The sequence below is a fragment of the Saimiri boliviensis genome, chromosome 7, assembly GCF_048565385.1.
Source record: "Saimiri boliviensis isolate mSaiBol1 chromosome 7, mSaiBol1.pri, whole genome shotgun sequence".
NCBI lineage: Eukaryota > Metazoa > Chordata > Mammalia > Primates > Cebidae > Saimiri > Saimiri boliviensis.
Genome location: NC_133455.1, coordinates 70,699,288 through 70,720,128, shown reverse-complemented (window position 1 = coordinate 70,720,128; position 20,841 = coordinate 70,699,288). Strand labels below are relative to the sequence as shown.

The following is a 20,841-nucleotide window of genomic DNA, read 5'->3' as shown; positions in this document are numbered from 1 at the left end:
GCCTGGGTAACAAGAGCGAAACTCCGTCTCAAAAAAAAAAAAAAAAAAAAAAAATCACACATTGCAAAATCCTAGCTTGTATTATCTGATGCCAGTTACAACAGCAGACCTTGGGCTGTTTGCCCAGCCAGTATCTAGAAATTTGACAAGACCTTAAAAATATGTTTCAGCCGGGCACGGTGACTTAAGCCTGTAATCCCAGCACTTTGGGAGGCCGAGGTGGATGGATCACGGGGTCAAAAGATCGAGACCATCCTGGTCAAACATGGTGAAACCCCGTCTCTATTAAAAATACAAAAAATTAGCTGGACATGGTGGCGCGTGCCTGTGATCCCAGCTACTCAGGAGGCTGAGGCAGGAGAATTGCCTGAACTCAGGAGGCGGAGGTTGCGGTGAGCCGAGATCGTGCCATTGCACTCCAGCCTGGGTAACAAGAGCGAAACTCCGTCTCAAAAAAAAAAAAAAAAAAAAAAAGTTTCGGCCAGACATGGTGGCTCAAGCCTATAATCTTATCACTTTGGGAGGCCAAGATGGGCGGATCACAAGGGCAGGAGTTCAGACCAGCCTGACTAATATGGTGAAACTCCGTCTCTACTAAAAATACAAAAATTAAGTTTCTATTTTTCAAGAGAAGACAATAAAGTCCCCCTGAGGCAATTATGAAATCCCCAAGTTCCTATGCCAGTGACCCTGTTTTCAGCAGTTCACTCTGTCCATCTCTCTCCTTTCAGTGGGAGGAACAGATGGAGCACAGCTTCGGTAGCTTGCATTCCAGGAAGGTTCCTGGAAGGAGCAGAGTTCAAGGTGAAAAGATATCCAAATTGGCATATTTCCCAGCTCCTGTTGGATGGGTCTGAAGCCCTTTTGGATGTAGCTGAGCATGCCCTGATGGCACAGACACACTAGGAGCCTGTGCAGTGGCACAAAGCTTCCAGGTTTACCAGGTGTAGGAATCCCTTCCCTAGAAAGCCTAGAGCGGTCAGCAGACAAATTGGATGGGTAACAGAGTTCATCACGGTGCCTGGAAATGCATCTCACCTGAAATGCAACAGCGGCTACTTCCCACAGGTCTCTTGACCATCCTCAATATTCTTGGTGGTTGCGACTTTAGTAGGCTTTGACCATTAATTAAACAGACATGATTCACGAATTGGATAAAGGCTTTTGACAGTTGGAATAAATATCAAATGGGCAGGCTGATTCCTTAGGCTTAAGGAAGAGAGCCACAGCTGGTTTGAATATGATGTTTAATAATAAGATACAGTGGCTTGGCAGAGTTGGTGCAAAACTAAAGAGTACCAGATTCAGGTCTAGTCAGTGAATTAACAGCCTAGGCACTTGGGCAAAAAAATTGGCCCTGCTCTCCCAAGTCCTCCAAGGCCCTCTGCACATCACCAGCTAGGAGCTCCAAGACTGACATCCCGTTACGTGGAGGCTTGGGTAGAATCCAAGTGTCCCCAGTTCCCAGAGTAAATCAAGAGACTGGCCCCAGCCATCAGAGCAGTAGAATTTTCAGGACAGGCTTGAGGAAAGTGAGGACAGAACTGGACATGGGGGCCTGAGCCGTTGTCCATTTGCTACATGCAGGAAGTAGTCCAAGAGGCTCACAGCCGGAGAGCTCAGCTGTCTACCTTTTCACCCATGTGTGGTAGGGAAGAAGGTGACGACCATCGAGTTAAAGAAAAAATCCTTCCAAAGCTGTATTTGGCATAAGCTAATACCACTGCTAGTGCTGCCAGTGGCCAGGCACAGATACAGAAGGCCCTGAGGAGTTGGGAGGAAGGGAGAACAATATGCAGGCAGAGCAGAAAACAGTCAGCTCAGGCCCCACCCCAGGGCCCAGAAGGATAAAGGCCGTGCAGTAAATGGAACATACAGTTCTTCTCTTTGGTCAGGCAAAGGCCCAAATATGGGCGTGGAAGGTGAAAGGACTGAAGGGCGAAGGCTCTGCCCTTGGACCCTGGCTTTAGGCTCATCACACTGAGGTGGTGATGCAGTGAGGCAAAGGCAGGAAGACAGAGCAGAGGCAGACCGGGACGCGGGCTCCTAGGAGCTGCCCTTGTCCTTGTCTTCCATTAGGTCATACCTGTGGAAACAAGAAGGCTCATGTAGAAAGATGACTCTTAAGGAATTTAAAAAAAGGCCGGGCACAGTGGCTCAAGCCTGTAATCCCAGCACTTTGGGAGGCCAAGGCGGGTGGATCACGAGGTCAAGAGATCAAGACCATCCTGGTCAACATGGTGAAACCCCGTCTCTACTAAAAATACAAAAAAGTAGCTGGGCATGGTGGCGCATGCCTGTAATCCAAGCTACTCAGGAGGCTGAGGCAGGAGAATTGACTGAAGTGACTGAACCCAGGAGGCGGAGGTTGCGGTGAGCCAAGATTGCGCCATCACACTCCAGCCTGGGTAACAAGAGCGAAACTCCATCTCAAAAAAATAAAATAAAATAAAATAAAAAATAAAAAGAATAAAAAGAAAATTAAAAAAAAAAATAGATGACTCTTGTGTCATCTTATTTATATTTGAGGCACAATCCAAGGACTTCTCTACTTCATAGAATCAATGGTTCTCAGCTCAGATTGTATCTTTTCTTCCTTTCCTGTGATAGGAGTTTCTCCCACGTAAATATCCAGACCACCCCTGACCCATGCGGACACTCACCACTGAGCCACACCCTGGGAAAGGTCTATCTCAGCTGGGTCCACCTGCACCTGTGTTGGAGGATGGCAGGGGCAAGATGTTATTTTTTTGAGGCAGGATCTCACGCTGATGTTGCTATTTTGAAATCTCCAAAGACCATGTGCCTTCATCACACACTCATCCCAAACCATTGCAGAGGTGGCAGAGTTACCTCTAAAGGATCACCCAGGGTACTTCCTTCTAACAGGTACTATGGCCTTGGTACCAGCAGCTCCCAGGCCTCACCTCTGCCCTGCCATCCTGCCCTCTTACCTTCCCCAGCAGCTCACGCTCTCTTGACATAAAGGAGGAATTAGACTTGACAGAGACATCCAGCTTTCGTCTCAGGACCTCATCCAGGGGCAGTTCCCACTCAAACCTGGGATAGGACCGGGTGTTAGGGGCCAGGAGTCCTTTCCAAGCCCGCCATCCCTCCACCTGAAGGCTCGCTGACTGACCGTTCATTAAATTCAGGATTCAGGGTCCTCTTCTTCTGTGAGGTCTTCCTCTTGGTGCCTCGGTTCTTGTCTGGCAGCAGCAACAGTGACACATAGGGATCAGGAGGATCCCGTCCATTCTGTCGAAGGGCCCTGCAACAGGAGGATGTAGGTGATACGGTATATCCCAAGGGAAGGGATGGAGGCGACCGGGACAGGAGGGATGGGGTCTCACCGGCAACCGTGAACAATGCTGACCAGCTTTCGTTCTTCACTGTAGTACCACACAGTCAGTTTCACCTGGCCCAGAGGCCCGGCTGGAGCCTCGCGGGGACTATGGAGAAATATCAATAGGTCTGGGAACAGCTAGAGCCTGGGGAACCTGTAATACTTTTTTATTCCAGCCCTTACCTGTCAACATGTGTTAGGCGCTGCCGGAGCTCTGGGGCTGAGGAGGTGATGTGAGGGGGTCCCCCCCAGAGCTCTGGTTCCTCACTCAGTGATGAGGAGCTGTGGCTATAGCTGTGGCTATGAGCTTCCACTCCCGAGTGCTGGGATACCAGGATCTAGGGACAAGAAAGCTGTGAGCTGGGCAGAGTTCTCTCAGTTCCCTCACTCTAAGGACACGGCCCGCAGTGCCCACCCTCCTGGGTGTCCCTCAGCTGTGAAGGCCCTCCCCTCCTCCCTCTCATCCTGCCCACCATCTCCTGTCACTCACCCCTAGCTGTGCTCTCAGTAGCACCTGCCCCTGACCACTGCTGAGTGTAAACCAGCGGTCCAAGCAGAGCTGGTCAGCCACGAGGAGCTCTGAGAGGGGCAGGGATAATGAGCCCAGCGCGCCAGTGCCCTCACCCCGAACCTGTGGGGCAACAGGACTGTGATCAAGAGGCGAATGCATCAACAAATGAATTAATCCTGGTGTTAAAGGTCCAAACGCTTGGACTCATAGGTGGTTTGTTGAGATTTCCCTTGAGAAAGGCAGGGAAGCCATGGTAACAGCTGCTAGTCCCTCTGTCCTTCCTTTCTTAACTAGAGTAGATTGGACCATCTTTACTTCATAAGCTTTCAGAAATTATACCAGTAATACCTGCACAGAGTACAGAAAACAACAGTAAAAACAGAACTAAAAACTAAAAGGAAAATGTTTCCTGCCCATTCTACTCCCATTGCCATATTCCAAATGTAGCAATCTTTAAACCCCTCCTATTTTCTTATTCTTGTGGAATTCTAATATGCTTGTTGTATCTCTGTTGATTCCCTGCTATAAAAGATGAAGAAATGAGCTCATTTGTACCTCCTTTCTACTCTGCTAGCATTAAGTTACATTACTGTAAATTCTATTTTTTTTTTTTTTTGAGACGGAGTTTTGCTCGTGTTACCCAGGCTGGAGTGCAATGGCGCGATCTCGGCTCACCGCAACCTCCGCCTCCTGGGTTCAGGCAATTCTCCTGCCTCAGCCTCCTGAGTAGCTGGGATTACAGGCACGCGCCACCATGCCCAGCTAATTTTTTGTATTTTTAGTAGAGACGGGGTTTCACCATGTTGACCAGGATGGTCTCGATCTCTCGACCTCGTGATCCACCCGCCTCGGCCTCCCAAAGTGCTGGGATTACAGGCTTGAGCCACCGCGCCCGGCCCCTGTAAATTCTATTAATTTCGGCTGGGCACGGTGGCTCCCGACTCTAAGATAGCTCATGGCCATCTTTTGTCTCCTCTCCATTTGTGCTCCCTAAGAGATCTCACCCATGACTACAATTGCTAGCAGTTGCTTGCCCATATGTTCCAACAAGAGGGTGAGGAAGGAATACCGCGTGGGCAATAGATTTGTCTTCTGCATGTCTCCCCTTAGATGTCCTGCAGGGATCTCAAATACAAAAATTCCCTCTCTGTGCACTCCCTAAGTCAGCAACAGCACCCTTATCCATCCAGCCACCCTGTGCCAAAAACCCCAGAGTTAACGTCTAGGCTGTTCCTTGCTCCTCTACTTGCTCCTTGTCACAACAACCTTCAAATCCCACCAGGCCTTTGTCATTCATTGCTTTTCCTGCTCTAACAGTCTCCTCACTGATCTCCCTACCTCCATTGTTGTCCCTCTCCAGTCCATGCTTTACCCTGTTATCCCCATGATCTTACCAAAATGCAGATCTGGATATGTGACCTCTCAGCAAAGGTTTCTCTGGCTAGGTGTGGTGGCTCACACCCATGATCCCAGCACTTTGGGAGGCTGAGGCAGCGGATCACCTGAGGTCAGGATTTAGAGACCAGCCTGGCCAACATGGAGAAACCTGGTCTCTATTAAAAATATAAAAATAGCCGGGCGTGGTGGCTCAAGCCTGTAATCCCAGCACTTTGGGAGGCCGAGGCAGGTGGATCACGAGGTTAAGAGATCGAGACCATCCTGGTCAACATGGTGAAACCCCGTCTCTACTAAAAACACAAAAAATTAGCTGGGCATGGTGGCGTGTGCCTATAATCCCAGCTACTCAGGAGGCTGAGGCAGGAGAATTGCCTGAACCCAGGAGGCAGAGGTTGCGGTGAGCCGAGATCGCGCCATTGCACTCCAGCCTGGGTAACAAGAGCGAAACTCCGTCTCAAAAAAAAAATATATATATATATATATATACGGCCGGGCGCGGTGGCTCAAGCCTGTAATCCCAGCACTTTGGGAGGCCGAGGCGGGTGGATCACGAGGTCAAGAGATCGAGACCATCCTGGTCAACACGGTGAAACCCCGTCTCTACTAAAAATAAAAAAAATTAGCTGGGCATGGTGGCGCGTGCCTATAATCCCAGCTACTCAGGAGGCTGAGGCAGGAGAACTGCCTGAACTCAGGAGGCGGAGGTTGCAGTGAGCCGAGATCGCGCCATTGCACTCCAGCCTGGGTAACAGGAGGCGAAACTCCGTCTCAAAAAAAAAAAATATATATATATATATATGCTGGCGCAGTGGCTCATGCCTATAATCCCAGTGCTTTGGGAGGCTGAGGCAGTTGGATCACAAGGTCAGGAGTTCGAGACCAGCCTGGCCAACATGGTGAAACCCCATCTCTACCAAAAATACAAAAAATTAGCTGGGCGTGGTGGCAGACACCTGTAATCCCAGCTACTCGAGAGGCTGAGGCAGGAGAATTCCTTGAACCCGGGAGGCAGAGGTTGCAGTGAGTCAAGACCGTGCCACTGCACTCCAGCCTGGGCAACAAAGAGAAACTCCCATCTCAAAAAAAAAAAAAAAAAAAAAAAAAAATTAGCTGGATGTGGTGGGGAGGGCCTGTAGTCCCAGCTACCGGGGAGGCTGAGGCAGGAAAATTGCTTGAACCCAGGAGGTGGAGGTTGCAGTGAGCTGAGATTGTGCCACTGTACTCCAGCCTGGGCAAAAGAGCAAGAATCCATCTCAAAAAATAAAAAAAATAAAGGTTTCCCTAAGCTTTTAGGATAACATCCATAGCATACTATTCAATAACCCCTATGATCTTGCTCTGCCTGCCTCTTGGATCATAATAAATATGCCTTCTCTCTCCTCCATTTTTTTCTCGGCCTAAAGAGTTTTCCTGCTCTTATTTTCTTGATCCAGAAGAACCTGGAAATCTACCCTTAACAACCTACCCTTAGGCTGGGCACTTTGGGATGCCGAGGTGGGCGGAATACTTGAGTCCGTGAGTTCAAGACCAGCCTGGACGACATGGCAAAACCTCATCGCCACAAAAAGATACAAAAATTAGCCAGTGTGTTAGTGCACACTTGTCATCCCAGCTGAGGTGGTAGGATCGCTAGAGCCCAGGAGTTGAAGCTGTAGTGACCCCTGATTGCACCACTGCACTCCAGCATAGGCAACAGAGTAAGACCCTGTCAAAAAAAAAAAAAAAAAAAGCCAGGCACAGTGGCTCGGACCTGAAACCTCAGCACTTTGGGAAGCTGAAGCAGATGTATAACCTGAGGTCAGGAGTTGGCCAACATGGCGAAACCTCATCTCTACTAAAAATACAAAAATTGCCGGGCGCGGTGGCTCACGCCTGTAATCCCAGCACTTTGGGAGGCCGAGGCGGGTGGGTCATGAGGTCAAGAGATCGAGACCATCCTGGTCAACATGGTGAAACCCCGTCTCTACTAATGGTGCAAAAAATTAGCTGAGCATGGTGGCGCGTGCCTGTAATCCCAGCTACTCCGGAGGCTGAGGCAGGAGAATTGCCTGAACCCAGGAGGCGGAGGTTGCAGTGAGCCGAGATCGCGCCATTGCACTCCAGCCTGGGTAACAAGAGCGAAACTCCGTCTCAAAAAAAAAAAAAAAAAAAAATACAAAAATTAGCTGGGCATGGTGGCAGGCACCTGTAATCCCAGCTACTCAGGAGGCTGAGGCAGGAGAATCGATTGAACCTGGGAGGCCGACGTTGCAGTAAGCCGAGATCACACCATTGCACTCTAGCCTGGGTGACAAGAGTGAGAATCCCATCTCAAAAAAAAAGGCCTGGCACAGTGGCTCACACCTGTAATCCCAGCACTTTGGGAGGCCGAGGCAGGTGGATCACAAGGTCAGGAGTTCAAGACCAGCCTAGCCAAGATGATGAAATCCCATCTCTAGTAAAAATACAAAAATTAGCTGGGCACGGTGACAGGCACCTGTAATCCCAGCTACTCAGGAAGCTGAGGCAGGAGAATCGTGAGAACGTGGGAGGCGGAGGTTGTTGTGAGGCGAGATAGTACCACTGCACTGCAGCCTCAACGACAGAGCGAATCCATCTCAAAAAAAAAAAAAAGAAGAAAAAAAGAATCTACTCTCAGGGCCGGGCACGGTGGCTCAAGCCTGTAATCCCAGCACTTTGGGAGGCCGAGGCGGGTGGATCACGAGGTCAAGAGATCGAGACCATCCCGGTCAACATGGTGAAACCCCGTCTCTACTAAAAATACAAAAAAATTAGCTGGGCATGGTGGCGCGTGCCTGTAATCCCAGCTACTCAGGAGGCTGAGGCAGGAGAATTGCCTGAACCCAGGAGGAGGAGGTTGCGGTGAGCCGAGATCGCGCCATTGCACTCCAGCCTGGGTGACAAGAGCGAAACTCCGTCTCAAAAAAAAAAAAGAATCTACTCTCAAGCTCAGGGGTCATCTAAGGATGCCTTTCTTTCTACCTCCAGCTTTTCCCCAGCCTGAACCCCTCCTTTCTTCCCCACAGTGCCCTTTACCTCAGTTATCATTCTGGAAATTTTATCTGGTTATTTTTCTCTCAAAACAGAGTGTGAGCTCCATAAGGATAAGAAGTCAATCTTTTATCTCATCTCTGAATGCTCTGTGCCTGTTTACTGCCTGGCCATGGCAGAAATCTGCTAAATACTGGAAGCATGAATTTACAGTACCTGCAACTCCAGGCTCTCAGTGTATGGTTTCCTGATGAGAAAGGAGGCACTCTCATCCCAGACAGGGGCTGAAGTTTGTGAAATAGTCTGGTGGAGATGGGGGCTTATGATCAGTGACTGATACTCCTATCCCTCTTGTCCCTCCCATTTGTACCCTGCAGCATTTCTTCATACCTTGGTTTTATGAGTAGTATCTCCCACCGCGAGAGTAGCATAAGAGCTGGGGGGCTTGGTGCCTTTTCGCAGCTAGAAAGAGAATACTGTTAGTCTTAAATTTGAACCCAGTTAGGCAGATCCCCCTCACAAATTATATCCACAGCCAACAGCCATGCCTCCATTATTACTTGGCAGCCACTACCCTTGAGGCCTTAGACAATTTTTCCCATCCCTGCACCAGAAAGAAAGGAGCCATTTTTCCTGTTTGACATACACCAGGAGCATCCAAACCTGAGGGAGGTAGAAGAAGGGCCAGGAAGTTATGGGGCGTAGGGAGCGTAGTGCGATCTTACCGGCAGGTCCTCTGCCCGCTCCAGATAGACGGATAACAGGGCCGCGGCCAGCTCTGCACTCTTCTGAGTCTGGATCAAACTATTCACTTGCAGCACCTGCGGGGGACACACGGGGGTGGGGAGTGGTAACTGACACCTTGGGGTCTGGCATGTGCCTTGAATGCTGAGAGAAGAGCTCACCCTGCCCCATCTTGGATCCCATCCTTCCTCCAGTCTCCTGCCCTACCTCCTCTAACTCAGCAGCAGTGGGACGGGGGGTGAGACGCTCCAGGCGCAAGTGCAGGCGGCCAGATGGGACATCCTCCAGAGTCAGCCACTGTGGAAGTAGGCAGGGTGAAGGATTGCAGATATGCAGACAGGAGAACTATGAGAATGAGGCTTGGGCAGGATCAGGAGGGGTCGTGGACTCTAGTTCCATGCTCACCTCGTCAAGGAAGCCACTGTTTAAGACTGTGGTGAGACTCACTTTACACCTGTTGAGGAGAAAGAGTAAGACAAAAGGCAGAGGGTGAGAACCAAGTCTCTGTCCCGGAGGCCAGACTCCTCAGCCTAAAGAACCCAGCCTGTTTTCTACCTGGACTCCTATCCTCTCACCTGCCCAGAAAATCATCCTTGTCCAAGTCCTTGTCAAAGACTTCAACGTCTAGCTCTTGGCCTGGAATTGATGTGACAATCACCTAGTGGGAGAAAAAAGTGCAGATGAAAGGGGATTCTCTCCTTTTCCTCTGCAAACAGCTGGACCCCCTCACCCAAGCAACTGAACCTCAGAGGTTTCTGGAGCACTCTTGGAGTTGGGGAAATGGGGCAGAACCAGGAGTCACAGCCACTGAATTCTGACCTCAAAAACCTCATTCCAGCGGGGATTGAGATCTTCCCGAACAACATGGCTCCGGAAGCTTCGTCCTGCCAGCTTTAGTTTGACATAAGGGTCTGACTTGCCCTTCACCAGTCCCCCCAGGAAACGGTCTTTGGCAATCAGGTCCTGGGCCTCTAATACATGGATCCGAAGCACATGCTGCAAAAGGGACAGAGGGGGCACCAGATGGCAAAGGGAGAGAGACCTGTGAGAATCTGCCCTCAGACAGGCTTTGCACACTTAGTGGGACAAACAGACCCTAGTCCTTTCCAGATACAGACTCACCTCCGTCCCAAACTGGCTATCAGGAGTAGTGTAACAGGGTCGAGGTGGGGCATCCACACTGCTGCCTCTCTGGGGACTCTCATTGTCCTCATCCCAAGCACCAGGACTACCGGGCACAATGGGGAAGCTTATTTCTGATGAATCCAAGTACAGGATCTGGGAAGCGTAGTGTGATGTTGAATCAAAGAAGTGCAGCTTGCCACCAGCAGGCAAGGCATGTGAGGTGGGCTACAGGAGGGGCTCTGACAGGGGAACCAGGTGCTGCCTTGGCTGGGTCCTCTCTACAGGGTTCCCTCCACACCCCCTCAACTCACAAGCCATTCCTTCCACCAGATCAACAGATATGTTTTGTGTGCCTGCTCAGCATTTCCATATATATTAGCTCATTTAATCTTACGGGGCTCCCTTTCCTTACACTTCAGAACAAGGAATCAACAGGCCCTTTTTCCAACCCTCAGCACCTCCTCCATTTCCATACCCTCATGACTAGTTTCATGTAGAGTCTGGAGTTTGGGCCAGAGCTGCTGAGCTGGAACCACTGGTCCAAGGTGAGTTCTGGGGCAGTCAGCAGGCGGGCCAGAGGCAGGGTCAGTGCTCCTAAAGTCAGGGCCCTGGAGTCATCCTTTACCTGCAGACACAGGAAGAGGGACTACAGTGAAGAGATTTGGGGAAAGGAAGGCATACTTGAAAAATGCTAACATGGCACCAGCTTCCTTCCTCTCTGTACCAATCACAAAGCTCCTGCTCCACTCAGGGCTATCTTTCATAGTCCTGTGCCCACTCCATGGCCCCTTCCACCTTTGTTCATTCTGCTTCCACTATTTGGAAAGTCCTCATTCTCTTCCCTCTGCCTATTTAAATCCTATTGATCCTTCAAGACCCAATTAAAATCCTACTTGCAGACTGGGTGCAGTGGCTCACGCCTGTAATCTCAGCACTTTGGGAGGCCTAGGCAGGCAGATCACTTTAGGTCAGGAGTTCAAGACCAGCCTGACCAAGATGGTGAAACCCTGCCTCTACTAAAAATACAAAAATTAATGGACGTGGCCGGGCGCGGTGGCTCAAGCCTGTAATCCCAGCACTTTGGGAGGCCGAGGCGGGTGGATCACAAGGTCAAGAGATCGAGACCATCCTGGTCAACATGGTGAAACCCCGTCTCTACTAAAAATACAAAAATTAGCTGGGCATGGTGGCGCGTGCCTGTAATCCCAGCTACTCAGGAGGCTGAGGCAGGAGAATTGCCTGAACCCAGGAGGTGGAGGTTGTGGTGAGCTGAGATTGCGCCATTGCACTCCAGCCTGGGCAACAAGAGCGAAACTCCGTCTCAAAAAAAAAAAAAAAAAATTAATGGACGTGGTGGCACATGCCCGTAATCTCAGCTACTTGGGAGGCTGAGGCAGGAGAACTGCTTGAACCCAGGAGGCAGAGGTTGCAGTGAGCCAAAATCACGCTACTGCACTCCAGCCTAGGTGAAAGAGTGAGAATCTGTCTCAAAAAAAAAAAAAAAAGAAAAAGAAAAAAGAAAAAGGAAATCCTATTTGCTTCATAAAATCTCCCTAGTTAATCCAGCCTGTCCGTTTCTCTCACCCTCCTTGGTCCTATACTATGGATATTTTACTCCCACAAGTTCATATGTAATTGTTGTTGTTGATTTTTTTTTTTTTTTTTTTTTTTTTTTTGGAGACAGAGTGTGGATCTGTGGCCCAGGCTGGAGTGCAGTGGTGCAATCTCAGCTCACTACAACCTCCGCCTCCCAGGTTCAAGCAATTCCCTGCCTTAGCCTCCCAAGTAGCTGGGATTACAGGTGCCCACCACCATGCCCAGCTAATTTTTGTATTTTTAGTACAGACAAGGTTTCACCATATTGTCCAGGCTGGTCTTGAACTCTGACCTTGTGATCCACCCACCTTGGCCTCCCAAAGTGCTGGGATTATAGGCATGAACCACCATGTCTGGCATTTTTTTTTTTTCTTTTTTGAGACAGAGTCTTGCTCTGTTGCCCAGGCTGGAGTGCAGTGGCGTGAAATCAGCTCACTGCAACTTCCACCTCCTGGATTCAAATGACTCTCCTGCCTCAGCCTCTCAAGTAGTTGGGATTACAGGTACATGCCACCATGCCTGGCTAATTTTTTTATTTTTAGTAGAGATGGAGTTTTGCCACGTTGGCCAGGCTGGTCTCGAACTCCTGGCCTCAGGTGATACACCTGCCTTGGCTTCCCAAAGTGCTAGGATTATAGGCGTGAGCCACCTCGCCTGGCCTTAGTTCACAGGTACTTATTCTTGAATGATTTTATATATTTGTGTCTTATCTATGAAACAGGCCACTAGGCATCGTGAAGCCAGATACTAAGTTTCGTGCTTTTTCTATGACCTTTAAAATGCTGAATGTAAACAATTTTATTGAGGCATAATTTAAATTTACATACCATAAAATCACCCATTTTAAATATATAATTCCCAATTATAAAAAATGATTCTGTTGGGAGGCCGAGGTAGGTGGATCACAAGGTCAGGAGTTTGAGACCAGCCTGGCCAACATAGTGAAACCCCGTCTCTACTAAAAATACAAAAAAATTACAGGCATGGTGGGGATGCCTGTAATCCCAGCTACTCGGCGGCTGAGGCGGAATTGCTTGAACCCAGGAGGTGGAGGTTGTGGTGAGCCAGGATTGTGCCACTGCACTCCAGCCTGGGTGACAGAGTGAGACTCCATCTAAAAAAAAAAAAAAAAAATCTGGAGCAATAGTTGGAGAACAGTGGAGAGATATTCAGGGAGCTGGGGAGTCTAGGCAGATGGATTAAAACTTGGCATCAGCTGGGCGTGGTGGCTCACACCTGTAAACCCAGCACTTTGGGAGGCTGAGGTGGGCAGATCACGAAGTCATAAGATCTAGACTATCCTGGCCAATATGGTGAAACCCATCTCTACTAAAAATACAAAAAATTAGCTGAATATGGTTGTTCGTGCCTGTAGTCCTAGCTACTCAGTAGGCTGAGGCAGGAGAATCACTTGAACCTGGGAGGCAGAGGTTGCAGTGAGCCAAGATTGTGCCACTACACTCCAGCCTGGTGACAGAATGAGATTCCATCTCAAAAAAAAGAAAGAAGGCCGGGCGCGGTGGCTCGAGCCTGTAATCCCAGCACTTTGGGAGGCCGAGGCGGGTGGATCACGAGGTCAAGAGATCAAGACCATCCTGGTCAACATGGTGAAACCCCGTCTCTACTAAAAATACAAAAAAATTAGCTGGGCATGGTGGCGCGTGCCTGTAATCCCAGCTACTCAGGAGGCTGAGGCAGGAGAATTGCCTGAACCCAGGAGGCGGAGGTTGCGGTGAGCCGAGATCGCGCCATTGCACTCCAGCCTGGGTAACAAGAGCAAAACTCCGTCTCAAAAAAAAAAAAAAAAAAAAAAGAAAAGAAAGAAAAAAAATTGGCATCAAGGAAAAAGAAGGAGAGAAGAAATGGCACAGATCTGGGAAGACAGAACAGGGTATTCAGGAGGGGATGAAGGGGCGATTATCTCACCTGCACATCGAGCTCCTGGCTTTGAGGGTCTTGTAGGAAGAACCGGAACGCTTCCTCCCACACTGGGCAGTTGGTGCTGTAGACAGCCTAGAGATGTAGATAGAGGAGGAGGGATTAAAGGTGTATACCACAGCATCACTCCTGTTTCTCCAGAAAACCCCTGCACTTAACAGGCATTCTAAAGGGGAGACCATCCCAAGAGCAGGCCTCTCCCCATCCCACCTGGCCCCCCACAATGATGTCCTGGCCCTCACCTTGCTCTCCTGAGTCACATCCTGAATTGACAGTTGTACCATGGGGTTGGGTTCCTTGTTCCCCTTCTTCAGCTGTGGGGGTACAAGTCAGAGGTTACCATCTTGGGGGTTTTGGTTTTGGTGAAGAACGGTGGGATCGCATCAGAATCCTTTCCCTGAGATGGATCTGATCCCCTCCCTGGGACCCTTGTGTTACATGGTGATACTTCTGGAGCAAAGCAGGCAGGGACATTTGTATCTTCAGCAAGGCAGGGTGGGAAAATGCTCCTGTTCACCCAGCCCAACTCACAGGAAGATCCTGGCCCCGATCCAGGTAGACAACTAAGATGGCAGCTGATGGGGGCTCTGGTCGAGAGGAGACTCCCCGATTCCACTGTAGAACCTGGGGAGAGGTAGTAATCGATGTTGGTCCCCCCTCCGAGTCCCCTACACTTCCAGCTACCTGTTTCTCCCCTGCCAGCTTCCTGTTTCCCATGTGGCTTACCTGCTCCAGTTTCTCTGCATCTGACAAAAGCGACAGCCATTCTAGCCTCAAGTGAACTTGGCCTTGCCCACCTTGTAGAGGGAACCACTAGAAGAAATTGAGATGTAGTAGAGATCAGATACCTGCCCAACTCCTTCCATACCAATGTCGCAACTACTGTCTGCCCAAAGGGTGAGATGAGCCCCCACCTTCCTCTTCTTCCAACTTACATCATCCAGGACGCCAGCCTGTAACACCTTCCCTACATCCAGCTTCATTCTGGGGGTGGGGAGGGGAGAGGGTAGTGAGAGGGAGAAAAGGGGAGTGTTGTAATTAGCAGCATGTCAATGCCCTCCACTCAGCCACCAAGAAATGACTGGTGGATCTCAGACTCCCTTCTTCCTCTCAGGAGATATTCGCCTGCATATGTGAGTGTGTGCATGGTAGGAGTTGGGGTGGGGAGGTTAGGAAGGAAACTTATACATGATTCCGAGGCCCAAAAAGTGAGTATAATTACCTCTAGAACCTTGGTAGCATGGGCTTTAGGATTCTTTTTTTTTTTTTTTTTTTTTTTTTTTTTTTTTTGAGACGGAGTTTCGCTCTTGTTACCCAGGCTGGAGTGCAATGGCGCGATCTCGGCTCACCGCAACCTCCGCCTCCTGGGTTCAAGCAATTCTCCTGCCTCAGCCTCCTGAGTAGCTGGGATTACAGGCACACGCCACCATGCCCAGCTAATTTTTTGTATTTTTAGTAGAGACGGGGTTTCACCATGTTGACCAGGATGGTCTCGATCTCTCGACCTCGTGATCCACCCGCCTCGGCCTCCCAAAGTGCTGGGATTACAGGCTTGAGCCACTGCGCCCGGCGGGCTTTAGGATTCTAACAGGCAGAGTCTCACCTGCCCAGAAAGTCATCTTTATCTGGATCCTTGTCGAACACCTCCACTTCAATCTCCTGCCCTGGTACCTCGTGTACCATCACCTGGGGAACACAGAAGGCTGAGTGTCTCATGGGGCTGCAGCTGTGAGGATCATCCAATCAGCATCTTCTCTCACAACCTCCTGGGGCTTCCCCATTTCACACAGATGCTCAACTCTCCCACCTCGTAAGTCTCTCTCCACTGGGGGTTGAGTTCTTCATCGATGACGCGACTGCAGAATGTCTGGGTACCTAAACGCACAAGTGCATAGGGGTCTGACTTGCCCTCAATCAGGCCCTTCACATATTTGTCCTTGGAACTCAGCCCTCGAGCAGCCAGCAGGTGAATTCGGATAATGCCCTGGGGGAAGAAATCAGACAGTGAAAAACCAAGGACCCAGCATGGGGCTCCTGAGAACTGAGAGAGAGGGATCTATCTAGTCGGGGAGAGGCCGTACCCTGGGCAGAGGGGAACGTAGCTGAGCCACATCTTGAAGGTCAGGCACAAGGGGCACCAGCAATCGGTTGGGCAACACGAGGAAGGCCGCGATGGAGTCCATGATCATGGTGTCAGAGAGGGAGCTGAACAGAGGAGGGGGAAGAAGTGGGTATGGCCTCAACTTCCAGTCTTCTTCCAACCCCAACTACGTTTCCCACAGCCAAGAGAGACCCGAAGCTGTAAGAAAGTCCTTTTGTGAAAATCCTTTGTGCTACTCCTCTACCCTAATTTCCCACGTACTGTTCTCTCCCGTCTTCACTGTCATCCCCATTGCCTTTTTATTTATATATATATATATATATATATTTTTTTTTTTTTTTTTTGAGATGGAGTTTCGCTCTTGTTACCCAGGCTGGAGTGCAATGGCGCGATCTCGGCTCACCGCAACCTCCGCCTCCTGGGCTCAGGCAATTCTCCTGCCTCAGCCTCCTAAGTAGCTGGGATTACAGGCACGTGCCACCATGCCCAGCTAGTTTTTTGTATTTTTAGTAGAGACGGGGTTTCACCATGTTGACCAGGATGGTCTCGATCTCTTGACCTTGTGATCCACCCGCCTCGGCCTCCCAAAGTGCTGGGATTACAGGCTTGAGCCACCGTGCCCGGCCTATTTATATATATTTTTAAGACAGGGTTTCACCATGTTGGTCAGGCTGGTCTTGAACTCCCAACCTCAGGTGATCTGCCCGCCTTGGCCTCCAAAGTGCCTGGATTACAGGCGTGAGCCACACCACGCCCGGCCCCCATTGCCTTTTGCAGTCTTCCACCATCTTCATTCCCTACCCACTCCTCCAACCTGAAGAAAAATCACAGTATCAGACTTTCCAGGGGTATTTGTCTTCGCTCCCCGACTGAAGCTGGGGCTCCTAGAGGACACAATCAGCATCTTTACTGCTCTGTGTCCCTCAAACCCCCAACCCAGCCAGCACTGGAGCACTCAGCGGCTGCTGAGTAAGTCCTTGATACCTAAGTCCTGGGATATCCAGCAGGTTGGTCATCCCTGTCCAGTTGATGTCTAGGGTCTGGAGGGAAAGAGTAGGGGTCAGAACAGATCCTATGGGGTGTGGTCATACCCATCCAACAGTCACCAGAACCCCTCAGCCCTCTTGTCAAGTCCCTTCTCATTCCCCATAGCTGACTGCCCTCATCCTCCCAGCCCTCTCTGTTCCCCTGCTTCCCCGTCCCCTTCACTGTTTTCCTTTACCGGGCGTCGGATGAAGAACATCGACACAGCCCCCACGATGGGAAGGTCCCCAATGAGTGGCTCCAGAATCACCCGTAAGACCCCGTGTAGCTGAGGCAAAAAGAGAAAATCAAAGCCTTTCCACAGAAAAATCCCTCGTCTTCCTCCCAGACTTTCCCAGCCTTGGTCCTTCCAACCTGAAACTTCCCCATATCCCATGAAACTTAGGACAAACACTCCTTATTACGTGGGCCCCTGACATCTGCCCTACCTGCATGCCCTTGACTCCTGCTTTGCAGAAGTATTTCTTCACTTCCACATCAATCTGCACATCACCTACATAGCTAGGGGTTGATAAGGAAGAGAACCAAGAGGGTTAGTCCTTGGCCGAAGTTGAGGGGTTGAGGAGTGAGGTAGCCTGGACTGACCAGGACAAATTGAGGGGGAAGCAGTAAGCATGGTGAGTGGTATTACCTGATGTTCAAGTCCAGCAGGATCTGCTCTTTTCTCCGACCACGGTGAACCTTGACTCCGATGATGCGCAATGGCTGTGGAGAGAGAAATTCCTGAGCGGGGAGGGGAGGGGAGGGGAGGGGAGGGGAGGGGAGAAGTACCTCTTCCGTCCACTCTGGGCCACTCACCCTCCCTATCCCACCTCCTCCCTTTCCCTCCCCCACAGGTACCTTTTCACCCAGTTCCACTCTTGTAAATGTAAATGTTTGCAGGTGGGGATTAGATCCCCGAACAGCTGGGGCCACAGTTTCAGCCAGAAGCTTCTCCATGTACTGGCCCAGGAAGGGCCAGACCTGGGCCACAATCTGGAAGGAAAGAGAGACGGTCAGAGGAGAGCCCAGTCTTCCCTCTCAAGGCAAGTTCCATGGGCCGGGCACGGTGGCTCAAGCCTGTAATCCCAGCACTTTGGGAGGCTGAGGCGGGTGGATCACGAGGTCAAGAGATCGAGACCATCCCGGTCAACATGGTGAAACCCTGTCTCTACTAAAAATACAAAAAATTAGCTGGGCATGGTGGCGCGTGCCTGTAATCCCAGCTACTCAGGAGGCTGAGGCAGGAGAATTGCCTGAACCCAGGAGGCGGAGGTTGCGGTGAGCCGAGATCGCGCCACTGCACTCCAGCCTGGGTAACAAGAGCGAAACTCCGTCTCAAAAAAAAAAAAAAAAAAAAAAGGCAAGTTCCTCCAGGATCCTCCCCATGGAGCACACTGGGGGGATGACGCTGGGTCTGGCAAGAAGAAACAAATCCCCATCTTCCACTTATCAAGACTAAAAATCAAATCAGTCCTCACCTTATTGAGCCATTCAGCCTTTTCCACGTCTGGGAAGCTGACCTGGAAGTGGGGAAGGCAGAGACAGTGATGTGCACACCCTTGCCTCTGGTTTCCTACTAAGATGCTGGTGGGATGCCGCAGAGAGAGGGAGTAAAGTGTGACACATTCCTCACATTCTGGGTGGGCAAGGGGCTGGGATGCCCAAGGGTTCATTCCTCACAGAGTTCGGGGGTGAGGTCTCTTTAATAAGAGGAGCTGACAGGGTAGAGGCCACACTGTTGCTCTGCGGATAGCTCAGGGACTTGAAAAATCAAAGCTGCTGAGGCAGAGAGGAAGGGGAGGAGGAGAAGGAGACATTCTTTCTGGAAGGGGAGATCCAGTCAAATCAGAGGGAATCCTGGGATTTAAAAAGTCCTGGTTCCAGGCCGGGTACAGTGGCTCACGTCTGTAATCCCAGCACTTCGGGAGGCCGAGGCGGGTGGATCATGACGTCAGGAGTTCGAGACCTGCCTGGCCAACAGAGTGAAACCTCAGCTATACTAAAAATACGAAAATTAGTCGGGCATGATGGAGCGCCTATAGTCCCAGCCACTGGGGGGGCTGAGGCAGGAGAATCACTTGAGGGGTTGTGAACCTGAGAAGTGGAGGTTGTGGTGAGCTGAGATGGCGCCACTGCACTCCAGCCTGGGCAACAGAGCAAGGCTCCATCTCAAAAAAAAAAAAAAATTAGCCATGGTGGTTCATGCCTGTAATCCCAGCTACTCCGGCGCCTGAGGCAGGAGAATCACTTGAACCCAGGAGACAGAGGCTGTGCTGAGCCGAGATGGTGCCATTGCACTGTAGCCTGGGCAAATAATGAAACTCCATCTTTAAAAAAAAAAAAAAAAAAAAGTCCTGGTTCCTTTTTCCAGCCTTCCTAATTACCCTAAGACAGGGCTTCTAGAGCAGGAAGGTGAGGAGTGAAGCCAGTCCTCGAGTCAGGGAGCGCCAGAAGATCTAATTAGGCTTGTCTTTGTGGGGTTTTTGGTGTTGTGTGGTTTTTTTTTTTTTTTTTTTTTTTTTCTTTTCCTCTCTCTATGTGACTCCTTTTAAGGGAAAGGACACCTGAGCTTTGTATTGGGGGTGGAAAGATTGGTTTCCATGATGAGGAGGAGGCAGACAGTTGCTGCCTGGGCTACAGGTCTCCTAGGGCCATTTCTCCCCCTTTCTCCTCCCGTTTCCAGTCCAGGGCCTGGGAAGCTTGGCTGTGTCTGCCTAGTGTCAATTTTGATTTCTCTCTGCTGTCATTCTTCCCCTAGACTGGCACCTCTGCTGGGAGGGGCCGGGTAACGGGCTTTGCCTCTGAAAGGCTAGAGAGCAGGCATCCGCCTCCGCACAGGACACGCAGTCGCCGCAGAAACAAGGGTCTCGGCCCCAAAGGAACAAACGCAGCCCACAGTCCGGAAAAGGGTGTGGCCGGCCGGGTGTTGGGGGAGTGCGGGCCGCGGGCGCTGCAGCAACCGCACCACCTCCTCCCTCACCCCGCCCTCCGTCCAGCAGCCGCCTCTGCCGCGCCGCAGCCTGACTGCTGGAAGCTTGAAGGCGGCTGCCCGACGGCCCTGCAAGGGCCGGCACTGGGTCCCAGCGGGTACCCGGGGATAAAAGCAAGAAAAGGGAGAACCGTATGGCCTTAAGTAGGTAAAAAGTCTCGAGGACGATGCGAGAGGCGAGGGAAACCCTCGAGAAGTAACGGGATCAGGATTTCTGGGAGCAGCAAAGGCGCGAGTGGCACCAAAAGCAAGAGGGGCGTCATGATGGCTTGGCAAGGAGGGAGAGCTTCGGCTGAGATGGGCTTCCCAGACGTAGTTACTGCTGTTGCCCAAGAGTAGAGGAAGAAGTCCTGATTCTGTGGAAGGATCCAGTCTGGGCATGCGAAAGGGTGGGTGGGGAGAGTGAGCGGTCGGTCCTAAGAGTGGGGCGTCCAGTAGGCAGGCGGCTAGTGGGGAGAGTGTGGGGCCCACTGTCCCAAGGCGGGGAGCTGACTCTAGGCATAAGGAGAGAAAGCCCCAGAAGGAAGGGGTGGAAGGGGGCTAGGCTGCACCGAGGACCGAGGGTGGTCGCTCACCCAGGCAGGTAGCTCTCGATGACTCATATAAAGAGTTTTCGCCGTGAGCTGCTCCTCGTCGTCCAGTAGCTGCCTCGCTGCTCGAAGGCTCCGTTCTTTCTTGTCGCGGACCCGGCGCCAGCCCAGGTAGAGGGCGAGGCCGAAGAGCACGAAACCCACGCTGAGTCCCGCTGCCCCGGCCAGGTACACCGGTATCAGCACCAGCAGCCGCCTTCCGAATGAAGTCAGCACCGCCAGGGCCTCACCCGCCGCGCCAGGGCCAGCAGGTTGGCCCCCGGAACCTGGGTCTGGCTTTGCGTGAGCAGCGGGGAGCTGGTCAGTGGGGTCGGAGGGAGCAGCGGGCTGGTCCATGGGGCTGGGGCTGGGGCCCTCTCCTGGAGACCGCTCCATTGTGTCACCTCTGGGAGGATCCGCCCGACCCGGGGACCGGCTGGAGGTATCCCAGTCTTGCGACCAGCTCCCCCCGGCAAAACGTGATCCCCGGGAGGGAGGAGGGGACTT

The 20,841-nt window shown here is 51.2% G+C and overlaps 1 protein-coding gene across 1 annotated transcript; it reads right to left on the bottom strand.

The window, feature by feature from the left end:
• Window positions 1-1,230: 1,230 nt before the first annotated feature.
• On the bottom strand, window positions 1,231-20,841 carry ESYT1 (extended synaptotagmin 1). Its single transcript, XM_039472391.2, has 31 exons — window positions 20,341-20,841; window positions 18,255-18,296; window positions 17,635-17,769; window positions 17,426-17,499; window positions 17,223-17,295; window positions 16,973-17,062; window positions 16,735-16,790; window positions 15,731-15,854; window positions 15,457-15,633; window positions 15,253-15,335; window positions 14,585-14,633; window positions 14,376-14,462; window positions 14,181-14,273; window positions 13,892-13,963; window positions 13,638-13,724; window positions 10,591-10,740; window positions 10,113-10,268; window positions 9,810-9,986; window positions 9,566-9,648; window positions 9,396-9,444; window positions 9,198-9,287; window positions 8,972-9,067; window positions 8,637-8,708; window positions 8,463-8,549; window positions 3,837-3,977; window positions 3,530-3,684; window positions 3,354-3,452; window positions 3,140-3,271; window positions 2,955-3,060; window positions 2,664-2,713; window positions 1,231-2,086 (listed from the first exon to the last, which is right to left on the bottom strand). Exons 1-31 carry the CDS (start codon window positions 20,728-20,730, stop codon window positions 2,047-2,049), a joined length of 3,315 nt encoding a protein of 1,104 aa, XP_039328325.1. The 5' UTR covers window positions 20,731-20,841; the 3' UTR covers window positions 1,231-2,046.

What these genes read in the sequence shown, in the direction of transcription:
- ESYT1 (XM_039472391.2), bottom strand. Translation starts at nt 20,730, where the DNA reads ATGGAGCGGTCTCCAGGAGAGGGCCCCAGCCCCAGCCCCATGGACCAG. An exon ending in ATCGAGAGCTACCTGCCTGG is followed by an intron (nt 18,297 to 20,340) that starts GTGAGCGACCAC and finishes CCCCACTTCCAG; the next exon opens with GTCAGCTTCCCAGACGTGGA. An exon ending in ATGCAGAGAAACTGGAGCAG is followed by an intron (nt 14,274 to 14,375) that starts GTAAGCCACATG and finishes ACCTCTCCCCAG; the next exon opens with GTTCTACAGTGGAATCGGGG.